The sequence below is a fragment of the Equus asinus genome, chromosome 12 (genome assembly GCF_041296235.1).
Source record: "Equus asinus isolate D_3611 breed Donkey chromosome 12, EquAss-T2T_v2, whole genome shotgun sequence".
Lineage (NCBI taxonomy): Eukaryota > Metazoa > Chordata > Mammalia > Perissodactyla > Equidae > Equus > Equus asinus.
Genome location: NC_091801.1, coordinates 31,632,760 through 31,645,199, shown reverse-complemented (window position 1 = coordinate 31,645,199; position 12,440 = coordinate 31,632,760). Strand labels below are relative to the sequence as shown.

At 35.9% G+C, this 12,440-nt stretch overlaps 1 protein-coding gene across 5 annotated transcripts in view; it reads right to left on the bottom strand.

The window, feature by feature from the left end:
- Nucleotides 1–2,810: 2,810 nt before the first annotated feature.
- Nucleotides 2,811–12,440, bottom strand: part of PCMTD1 (protein-L-isoaspartate (D-aspartate) O-methyltransferase domain containing 1) — a 70,142-nt gene continuing 60,512 nt past the window's right edge. For all 5 annotated transcript variants that reach the window (XM_014843756.3, XM_014843768.3, XM_014843775.3 and 2 more), the window contains one exon: nucleotides 2,811–6,329. In XM_014843756.3, the coding sequence (XP_014699242.1) occupies nucleotides 5,962–6,329 (368 nt within the window). In that variant the 3' untranslated portion in view covers nucleotides 2,811–5,961. The remainder of the gene's footprint in view (nucleotides 6,330–12,440) is intronic.

Sequence of the window (12,440 nt, the reverse complement as noted above, 5' to 3'; positions counted from 1 at the left end):
AAAAATAACTCCATAGGGGCAGTAAAACAAAAAATACGGCTTCTCTTGTTCATCACTTCTGTTTAGCACTATATTGGACGCCCCAACCAGGACATCTGGAAAAATAAAACCCAAAGGAAAACATAAACTTTATTTAAGGATGATTTGCTTGTCTATGTAGAAAACTTAGAAGAATCATAAGACAGTGTTAATGTACACAAATGAATAAAAGCAAAATATAATTTTTAAAAATACAACAGCACTGAAAAATGTGAAATATCTACAAATAAATCTAATAAAAGATGCTAGAGACAAAATTGTGTAATTTTGTTGACATTTAATAAGACCTAAATAAAAGGAGAGAAGCACTGTGTTCATGGACTGGAAGACTCCATACCATAAATACGTTAACGCTCGCATGCATTGATCTATAAATTCAATGTGATTCCAAAGGAAATCCCAAAAGGTATGTGTGTGTGTGTGTAATCTGGGAAGTTGATTCTAAAATGTGTATCAAGGTCTAATGATCCAAAAATAGCCAAGAAACTCCTGAAATGTAAGTTCAAAGGACTTACCTTAGTAGATCAAGAATTATTGTAAATACACAGTAAATTAAACTGTGTAGTGTTAGCACAGGGATCCATAAACCAACTAATAAAATAGAAAAGAAAACCTATGCACAGAGCACAAACATATGAGTACTTAGTTGATGACAAGTTAACACTGCAGATCAGAGGAGGAAATAGGGACTTTTCAAAAAATGGTGCTTAAATGACTGATCAACAAAGAAATTAAATTATTTCTCGCCTGGCACAAAGATCAGGAGCAGGTACACTATAGACTTAAAGGTGAAAGACAAAAATTATACAACTTTTCTAAGAAAATATAGGCTAGTATTTTCATGATCTCGGGATTGATGGTGTGGGAAGATGAATCTGACAATTAAAATTGAAAATGCCAATTCATCAAAAGACACCACAGACAGAAGGAGAACGGCCACAAACTGAGAAAAGATAACTGTAATGATGTCTGGTAGTTTCGCCACATCTTTGCCATAAGCACTTTCGCCACATAACTAATTGGCCATAAAGGCAATTTTGCTGTAAAAGAAAAAATCATGAAAAATAAGAGAAGTACATTAATTTAAAAGGACATAATGAAACATGAAAAAATGAATAACAAAATTAGAGAGACTTTATTTCAAAATACAAAATATCTGAAAACATTTAAAATGTGTGTACGTGTATGTAGATTCATGGCAATGCTGCACAAAGAACTGATTTTGTGTGTGTGTGTGGATTGTACCTAACTAAGCACTTATCTTTCACCTATGGGTTCCTTCCTTCTACATGGGTTCAAATCTATGCCCTCGAAAAAGAGGCCCTAGGCCCTCTTTTTCTCCTCCAATGTAGTATGTTTCAAAATAAGAAGCCAACTCTTGGGGCAAATCATCGTCACCTGTTGGCCCAATAATGCCATCAATGAGACATCAGACATTGCTAACTGGAAGAAATGCTAAAGATTTTAAGACCACCACCACCACATCTACTCATCACTGTATAGACCATAGTAAGGGCTAGCTAAGATTTATTATTACATAAAAATGGAAGTAACTGTGAGAACTTCGTCAATGAAGAAATGAAAATAAAATGACCAAAAAAAAACACAACAACCCATCAAGCAGTTATCTTATCTTTTACAGCAAAACTGCCTCATGGCCAATTAGTTACCCAGCAAAAATGCTTTCAGCAAAGATGTCTATGGTAAAGATGTTTACAGCAAAACTACTTAGAACTATTTGCAATACAGGTAACCGACAATGGATTAATATCCAGACTACTTAAGGAACTCCTACAAGCCAATTTTTTTAAAAAGAAACTACCCAATAAAAATGGTACCAAAGTCTTGAATAGGAACTTTACAGAAAGAAAATCTAAAACCAAGAAACATTTGAAAAGATACAAAACCTCCTTAACAAGTAACAATGCCCCATATCACTTCACATTATCAAATTGGCAAAAATCACTATCAAATGTAAGTGAGGATATAGGATAATTGGAACATTTAAAAACTGCTGGAAGGAACATATATTGTTACACTATTTTGAGGAAAAAATTTGCACCATCTAGTAAAGGTGGACATATTCTATGGCCCAGTAATTCTACTCCTAGATGTACCACCTAGGAAGACTCTTGCACACGTACAGCCAAAGACATGTTGAATATTCACAACTGAATTATTTGAGGGAAGAACAAATGTCCATCAACAGTAGAATGAATAACTAAACTGTGAGGTGTGAATGTTAACATAACCATATACAATATAGACCAATCTCCAAACAGTAACGAAAGTGATAAATGAGCTGCAGAAGAATGCATACAAGTCCACTTATACAAAATTAAGCATGCATGAAGACAAATATATTGTTTAGAGACAAGCATACATGGTAAAACAAAGTCATGATAAATACAAAAGGGTTACCCCTGAGAAGGGAGGGATGAAGATGAGACTGGGAAGGGGCACAGAGGTAATAGTAATGCCAGTAGTCAAACCTTGTAGTAGGTACACACGTGTACTTACATGCACGCTGCATTATTCTTCTTGAATCACTATTCCTTGTAATCTGCAGATATCTTATAAACACCTTTCATATGCATATTTTATCAAAATAAATTTTTTAAAAAACCTAAACTCTTCAGAGGTGGCAACAAGGAAAATGAGATGTCCAAATACAAACAGTATATCATAATTCAGCATAAATCCACAGGTGTATTGAGATTTTTTAAATTAAAAAAGAAGAGAAAAAAAAGCAAGGCCACTGGAGAATGATGCTTAATTATAGGCAACTGTTTATTTAAAATAATTTTCCAAGTCGTCGCATAACTTAACAGGTTTTGCTTCACTTTTACCCTCTCATACAGCTAGAAACGAACACTTACATTTTTTGTACTTTCTTTTAACGGTTATGTATGCTATTTTAATGACATTTTTGTTTATTAATACTAGAACCAAATATACAGACCAACAAGCAGTATAGATTTAAATTATCTTCTGGGTAGTTCTGGGTCGTTGACAGGTTCTTGGGTTTCACCAGATTGTTGTTAGTGCAATGGAGTAGATTTTCACTCCTGGCAACCCTGGCGAACACTGCCTGGTCTTTTTGCACCATCCTCTCACCTTCCAGCATTATTTCAGACAATGTTCCACTGTTATTCAAAAGGTTTTCACAACCAATCTTTTCAGAAGTGGGTGGCCAGGTCCTTCTTCCTAGTCTGTCTTAGTCTGGAAGCTCCACTGAAACCTGTCCACCACTGGTGACTCTGCTGGCATTTTAACTACTGGTAGCATAGCTTTCAGCATCACAGCAACACACAGCTGCCACAGTATGACAACAGATTGGTGGTGTGGTTCCCTGACGGGAAACGAACCCTGGCTTCATGATGAGAGTGCCAAATATTAACCACTCGCTGGATGTTATTTCAAACATCTCCAACTAGATGTCTGACTTAGAAAATCATGCTACTGCCCTAGGCCTACTTTCTCCCTGCAGAATAAAAGACTACATTCGATTATTTCTACTGTTTTATCTGGCTGTAAAACCCCATGAATATATTCCTCATCGTTTTCAGTTAATTTTACTCTGTCTTTATTTGATACTTCTCCATCTATAAAGCATAATTATCCATACTTAAGTAAACATGAATTCATTAAAAAATAAACACAAATCAAAATATTCTTAATCATTCTAATATATCCCCATTAATAAAAGGGCTTTCACTTGAAATTTTATTTTTTATTTCTACTTCTTTATTTAAAGTCAATAATAAAGCCACAACTGTAAAATGAATGCATTTAAAAACACAAAAGATACATTTCAATGACAAAAAATATGCAATGATCATGAAAATCTACTGTACACTTCGCCAAGGTCAAGAGAATGAAAGACAATATGAAAAAATCAATTTTCAAACATATCCTTAACAAAAACTCTCTCCCGAATAGTACTATCATCAGCTAAGAATATGTATGTTACACATCTGGACACCAGCTCCAAAAACAACAAAGTAGGGGTGGGGATGCTAGCTAAAAGTATATGGGCACCAGGAACTCAAGATTAAATTTCTAAAACTAACATTTAATTCAAAAGAAAACGAACATTTCTAACAGATGACAATTGTGTGAAACTATTTTTTTCCTTGCTAGAAATGAGATGGGGCACTTCTTAACAATAACACTTAGTAATCATCTGTGAAAAATTGTGGCAATATCCCCAACTCCTAGCCCCAGTCACTGGTATAAAACAAGTATCTTCCATGAAATTACCTTTCACATTACTAAAATATCCTCATTTACTTGGGATAATTCATGTTTATAATATGTTAAGCACTTGCTTTTAGACGTGTGGAATTCCCAGAGCTGAGATTTTTGAAACCATCTATATATTATTAATAGTTGAATCTTTGCAGAGATAGCAATCCTTTCACTCTACACTGATTAGGTTTCCTTAACCATACATATTTGATCAACTATTGTAACAGTGATGCTGGTGGTAATAAGTGATACTTTCAAATTTTTCCTTTTAAAAAATATACAATCCATGTAACACTAAGTAGTAAATATGTTATACTGTATACTCTCTTAACAAGGAATGACTGTTTTCAGGCCCTAGTAGGGAGAAAAGAAACAAACCAATAATGGCATTTACTACCTGTTTTATCATTGATAAGCTATAACTAACCTTCAAATGATGGATAGTTTAAGTATGTGATATTAAGCAAAAAATAAAAATTATTATAATTTTACCCAAAGAAATAGACAAACAAGGGAAGAAGTTAAATGAGGACAATGTAGGTCCCAAAGATTACACTATGATTATGAATCAGATTTTCAAAGCAAAATGCATCTACATACAATTTCTGTGAATTATTTCTTACACTACAAAGATGAATTTCAAAGCAAACATAGGCTACCTTGGCCCTGCCTTGTCAAAGATAAATATTCAGATGAACGAGAAGTTCCATTTGCTAAAGTGCACCTGCTGTCCAAATCTGCTCTGGCCCTGCGACTCAGCACAACCCAGAAACGTGGCTGTTACTCATGCTTACTCACTCACTGTGCTATCAACAGTCGCATAGAACAATGGCTTTTTTTTTTAAACCCAACACTTTATACATTGGACTCTAGAAAAACCAATCTATCTTCTAAAATGCCAGAGAGTAAGATAACCTCATTATTTTTAAATACTGAAAATGTAAGGGGTCCATACAAATTAAGAGTTGTATTAAGTATATAGTTCTTAACTTCAGTATTCACTTGATGTGCTCTTAAAATCTCTATGAGAGAAGCAGATATTTTCCCCATGTCTTTTGGCAATAGATTCAAAAGCAAAAGTAGCAGTGCTGTTGAATTCCATGAAACTTTTTTTTAAAGCTAAATTATTCAATATCTGTATTGTTATTGCACTCATATATTGCCCGGAATACATCTATAGCAACTCAGCAATAGTGATTGCAACAAAAGTAAGGTAAGTGGGTCTACATAGCATTTGATTTCCTTACTAGATAAGAAAGTTTCCAGAGAGGATATGCAAATAACTGCGATTCAAATCAGATTATATATGCTCAACAGTTATTTAACCTTTTATAAAAGTAAGTCTAATCCTCACCACTACAAATCTGCAAGGAATCAGAAAAGGATTTACAGTACACAAAGTCTTGACTATTGTTGCATTCCACTCTTGGAGTCACTCTGAGTTAAAACAGTAATTTTTCCAAGATTTAAAGAAAAATATATTTTATAAAAAGGATTCTTTTAAATCACTGAATACATCATTTTTATTACTAAGACAGAAACAAGTTATACTTTTTCCACTATAATTTCCTCTGATGAAAGAAAGAATTCTCTCTCTTTTAACTCCTAACAAATGCTACATTTTCAAGACTAAAGGAATTATCAGTAGGCATTCTTTCTTCTTGATCTAAGTTATTTTTCTCTAAAGTATGTCAAGTAAGCTTTTAAAGATTCAGGGAGGGGGAGCTTCATGATTTTTTCTCTCAGTAAATTCTGAGGTGGCTCCTCTGGCTTCATGGCTTCACTGTGATCTTTCTCTCCCTCTTCTTTGTTATCTTCTTCCATTTTCTCATCCTCCTCACTGTCTAGAGGCTGAGGAATAAGCTGATTACCCACAAATACATAAGTGTTAATTCTCTGTTTAACTCTCTTTCTTTTCCTTTTGGGTGGAGCCCTCTGAGGAATCCCCTTAGCCTGCATCTCATCATTTATGAAATTTCTAAGTGTGCGTCGAATGTAAATACGAGCCAAGTCCTGGAGATTCCTGACAGCACAGGGGGCTAAAAAGAAAAACAGACACATACACAAAACATAAAAAGTAAAACATTATATATTGTTCATTTTTTCACAGAAGAAAACAGGTATTTCTTTGCGAATGTTAGAAAACTAGAAAGTATAAAAACTCTGGCTTTTATCTAACAAAGGTTTCAGGATGCCTACTGTGTGTCAAACACCATTCTAAGTACTAAGGACAGTGGACAGTACAGAGGTTTATGTGTATAGATCCGTGTGTGTGTCCCATGTATATGCATAAAAATTCTTTGGAAAGATAAATGAGAACTTAGAAACAGAGTACATGAGAATTAAGTAGTTAGGGGACAAGAATTTCTGAAGAGATTTTATTCTACATATTTTTCTATGCTTTCTGATGTTGAAAACCATATGAAAAACTATCTATTCAAAAAACTCAAAGGGCAACCTTTGAAGAGCTGCCTCAGTCTGAGCTCTAAAGCTATTACACACATGCGTGCACACACACAGTTTCTATCTTTCTGTAAATCAACAAGTAGAAGTAGTTCACAGGCAAAGGGCCACCAGAAACCAGCATGATAAACAAACTTTAATAGCCCAAAGAAACACCAAAGATTTCTTTAAGTTACTGATGTACCAAATACATCAGAGAGTTGGAACATACCTGTCTGTTTCACTCCCATCTTCCACAGATATATAAATGCATAAGCCCTAGAACCACATACTCTTCTTTGTAGCCTGTTCCTATACTTTACACACAGAGAAATAAGTTCTCTGGTCCTCATCTGAAATTTATTTCTCCTAGTTTCCATCCTTGTGGAAATAAAACTATTACCAAAGATCCTTCTCAAATACCTAAACAAAGCAAAACATAACCCTCCCCACTTAAATATTAAAAAAAGTCATCATTTATTTTTTATTTCTTTATTTTTGGTACTCTTTTCTGGATACCTCCTTTCCAAATTTTTTTGTGCTAACATTTGAAATCCTGCCTTCTTTAGTTATTCATATGTGGTCTGTCTTTGCCATCAGACTGTGAGCCCTAGGAAGGGAGAGGCCGTGGCATTTCCTTTTCATACTTTGCACAGGGCCCTGTAGGTACTAGCCTTATACAGTACATTATCCTGTCCAAGGCTCAAAGTGTGCTTCCTGTGTTCTTCCCACCACACTCCAGTGCCTTGGACCATGCCCAATCACAAATTGGATATACCTTGTAGTAGCAGATAGAGTTTTTCATAAAACTCCAGGATAGGAGACTTTTTAGACCAATTCAAAGATCCCTTAACATATACCTATTTGGCCCACTACAAAACCCTTTCTTCGAACTGTCTTTTTTCAACTCCCTATTGAAATCTGAAATGGAAAAGAATTCCAAAGAGCCATATTGGTCATGTTCAGTTGGAAACCATTTGTTCTACTGTCTGGGCCTGCCCCCAACTATGTGAGAGGGAAACTGAAACATCCAACAACTGGAGTTCAAGTCCTGCTTCTCCCAATGATTAGTTTTGTGAACATGGGTAAGTAACAAAAGATGTGAGATCTCACCCCTTATATGTTAAATATGTTAAAATATCACCAGCTTTGCCTACCTTCCAAAATTGTTCATTAAGTTATGTAACATTCATTCAACAAATCTGTGTTAAACTACATACTAGATACCATTAAAGAACTCATTTAGACATAGCAGATGATTTAGACTAAGAAAGTCCTTGCTCTTATGAAGATTATGTTTGTGGGAGGGGGTGGATAAAAGATAATTATGGGGGAAAAAAAAACCCAACAGGCGATATGGAAAAAAATACCAATGACATAGAAAGGTCATTGGTACATGAGGGTATGACTACTTTTGATTGGGTAGTGCAAATGGTCTCCCTGAGCAAGCTGGTCTGAGATAGGATCTAAATGACAGAGAAAACAGCCATGTAAATATCTTGGGACAGAAGGAATATCAAAGCCCTAAGAGGTATATGAGGTTGGCATGCTCAAGGAGCTGAAAGAAGGCTAGTGTAGGTGAAGTTTAGAGCAGGAGGAAAATAGTAAGAGATCTGATCATGCATGGTCTTGTAGGCCTTGGTCAAGAACGTACATTGTATTTGCCATGCAGCTATTCAAGGGTTTTAATAAGGCAGAGGTTATAATGCAACAAAAATGATACTCTGGCTCCTCTGTAGAGTATGGATGGTAAAGAGACTAAGAAGGAGGTTACCTGGAACACTCCAGTAATCCATGAGACATATGACCACACTATGATGGAAATGGGCATAGAGGAGGGTGGCAGTAAAGATGAAGAATAGTGGATAAATTTGAAATATATTTAAAATATGTATATGTATATATATATATATATATATATATACACTTTTTTCCTGAGGAAGATTAGCCCTGAGCTAACATTTGCTGCCAATCTTCCTCTTTTTTTTTTTTTGCTTCAGGAAGATTAGCCCTGAGCTAATATCTGTACCAATCTTCCTCAACTTTGTATGTGGGTCGCCAACAGAGCATGGCTGACAAGTGGTATAGGTCCGTGCCCAGGATCCAAACACGCGGTGAACCCAGGCAACCAAAGCAGAGCACACTGAACTTAACCACTATGCCGTAGGGCCGGCCCCTTGAAATATATTTTGAAGGGATTGCACGTGGGAAAGCTTTTGGCCCAAGCAACTGGGCAGACACTAATGTCAACTATTGACATGACAAAAAGGAAGAACAGTTTGGGGAGAAGAAAATCAAAAATTTGTTTTGTTTGTGTTAAAACCGAAGTGTCTATTATATATACAAAATGAAGATTTCAGGAATAACAACAACAATGACATACCAGTCACCATTTCCATGTTTTTTGTATAATAACTCAGTTAATGCTGAGTCAGGAAAGTGAAGTAGAGAGAGTTTAAATAATTTGCTCAAGCTCACAGACATCCTAAGTGATGTGAGTTGGGACCTGAATGCAGGCGTCTGAGTGTAGACTTTATGCTCCTTTCCAACCACAAGCAGTTAAATCAAGATTCTGGGACTTAGGGGCAAGGGCAGGGCTGGAGAAAGAAACCTGGGAGTCATCAGCAAGTTGTGACACAAAGACCAGGAAAATGCCCAAAAGGAAGTGTAGACAGAGAAGAAAGGCCTAAAGTGGGTTCTGGAACAGGGGAGGGTGAAGAATAAACCTATAAAAGAGTTTTGGGAATTATAAAGTAGCTAAGAAACAGAAGCTATAATTGGTCTTTTCAGCTGGTCTTCGCACTTGAACTTCTCTCACATTACTGGTATTCTCTTTGCACACCTTAATTATGTTATTCCTCTGCCAAAACTGTCTGCTATTCCAGGGACACTGTTAGAATGATGAACTTCCCAATCCTAAACTATCAGAATACCTGAACTTCATAAAGAACCAACTAGACCCAGAGTGGAAAAGGGATTCAGACTTGACTTTAGCAGTTTCTAATACTCAGAAGTCCTAAAATAGCATCCACATAGGCTTCATTTAAAAATTATTTTGAGGGGCCAGCCCCGGGGCTGAGTGGTTAAGTTCGCGCGCTCTGCTTTGGCGGCCCAGGGTTTCACCGGTTCAAATCCTGGGTGCTGATGTGGCACCGCTCATCAAGCCAGGCTGATGCAGCATCCCACATGCCACAACTAGAAGGACCCACAACTAAAAAATACAAACTAAGTACTGGGGGGCTTTGGGAGAAAAAGGAAAAATAAAAAATCTTTGAAAAAAAAAGTTATTTTGAATGATACAAAAAATCTCAGCCCTACCTATTGAAAAATCCCCAATAGTTTCTATTAACATTCTCTTGTTTCTAATGCTTCCAGTTATGAGATAAGAATTTAAGGTACTAAACAATACTAATCCTGACTGCAATAAATTTTATTCTGAATTGAAGCTTTCACTTCAAAATTACAATTAAGGATATCTCTAATATACACATGTAAGCTCTATTTGTTTCGCAAAAGGAAGTCTCTATTTAGATTTTATAGGCACCCAGCAGTCAGCACTTTCATTTTTATTTGCTAAGACAGACTGAAAAGGGCATTTTATTTAGGTAAAATCCACAAAACTGAGAATTTTTAGCCATTTTTAAGCTACAAAAACAGCAACTTCAAACAGCTCGATCTGGTATAGTGTCACAATTTATGAAGTCTCTTTTGCCCCTTGTCATACTGTGATTTATACTAAGAATTATACATTTGGCTTCTCATTCCTGACACAGAGCTCCTAAGACGCTTGGAATTCCCTAAGCGATAAGAGCATAAATGATGTTCCTAAGAAGTTCCTTTCAACCACACCTGAGTTTACGTTAATGAGGTGACTTCTGGTAAGCCCCTAAGGATGCTCGGCTGGTTGTCAGGGTGAACCAACCATGTGATTAGAGGATTGGAACTTTCAGAGGGGAGGGGGCTGGAGGTTTGAGTCAATCAGCAATGGCCAATGATTTAACCAAGCCTCCGTAAAAAGCTGTAGACAAAAGGGTTTAGAGCTTCTGGGCTGATGAACACATGGAGGTGCTGGGAGGATGGCACACCCAAAGAAGGCATGGAAGCTCTGCATCCTTCCCACATACATTGCTCTATGCATCACTTCCATCTGGCTGTTGTTGGGTCCTTTTACGACAAACCGATAATCTAACAAGTGAACTGTTTTCCTGGGTTCTGTGAGCCACTCTAACAAATTATCGAACTCTAGGAGGGGGTGATGGGAGCCTCTAATATATAGCTAGGCTGTCAGAAACACGGGTGACAACCTGGACTTGGGACTGGTATCTAAAGTTGGAGAAGCGGACAGTCTTGTGGGATGAAGCCCTTAACCTGTGGGGTTTGTACAGGTTAGTGTCAGAAGTGAGTTAGATCACAGGACAGCTAGTTGGTGTCTGCAAAGAAGTGGAGAATTGCTCAACGTGGAAAAACCCACACATCTGGAGTACAGAAGTATTGGGTGGGTGGTGTACAGAGGAAACAGTTTTCCTTTAGTTGGTGGAGAGTTTTTCCTTTACCCCTTCTAAAGGGCCTGCCCTGAGCATTAAGCACTGTATCCTTATTTTTAGAATGTCTTAGAACAAAGAAAAAATAAAAGAGAAATATGACTTTGAGTTGAATAAAAATTAGTGATAAACCTGAGGAAAGTTATAACTACACTTGAGCAACTGTTTATATGAACAATTTCATAGCTACAAAATACAATTAGCCAAGAATATGCATGTGTATTGTTTTAGTTTTTCTTGTACTAATATTCCTTCATATTTTAACTCCGTACAATTAATGAAATAATGTTCTCTGAACAGAAAGCTATTTTAACAGAAAAGGAAACTTGTTCTTATTCTCCATACATCCTATTAAATTTTGACAATAATTTTCAAAACATTTTTCATTAACTGAACCTTACTACACAAGCTTTTTTTAGAAATTCATAATTCCTGACTCATTTTTATGTTGGTAGCTTTTTTTCCTTTTTATTATAGAGACTTCCAAGCATATAGAAAAAGAGAGTCACTAGTACAATGAACCCCATATACCAAATACTCAGCTTCAACAATTATTCCTTATGGCTGATCTTACTTCATTAACACTCCATTTCCTCTTCCCATCCCTCTCCCAGCTTATTTTGATGAAAAATTTAGACATATCATTTCACCTTTAAATATTTCAGAGGTGTGACAGGCTTTTTTGAATTTAGGTTCTTCCCCCATTTTATCCTTTTCCACTAAATTTATTCCTACTTTACATTCAGTTATAAATGTCAATCAACCCAACCAATAGCAGTCTTATTAATTATCTAATCTGTGTTGATTCTTTAAAATGGAGAACAAAAATTGTTCATTTATAGCATATCATCATTCATGCCATTCATAAATTATGTTACCATAAAACCACATTTGCAACCAAGACTCTCCTAAAACACTTAAATACCTATGGCACAGAGATCTACAGAGTACTCCAAAAGTACACTATACAAGATGCACATTATACTTATGATTATGCCATTGTCAAAACCAAATTGTGCCAGGAAATTTTTTCATTACTTCTCTTTATGACTCACCAACGTGTTATGATAGGTTAAATAAAACTGTCATAAATAAACTACAATTCTAATGTTTGGAAAATAGAAACAAGGAAATAGGTTTGTTTAGGAAAGAGTTTAAGTATTCAAT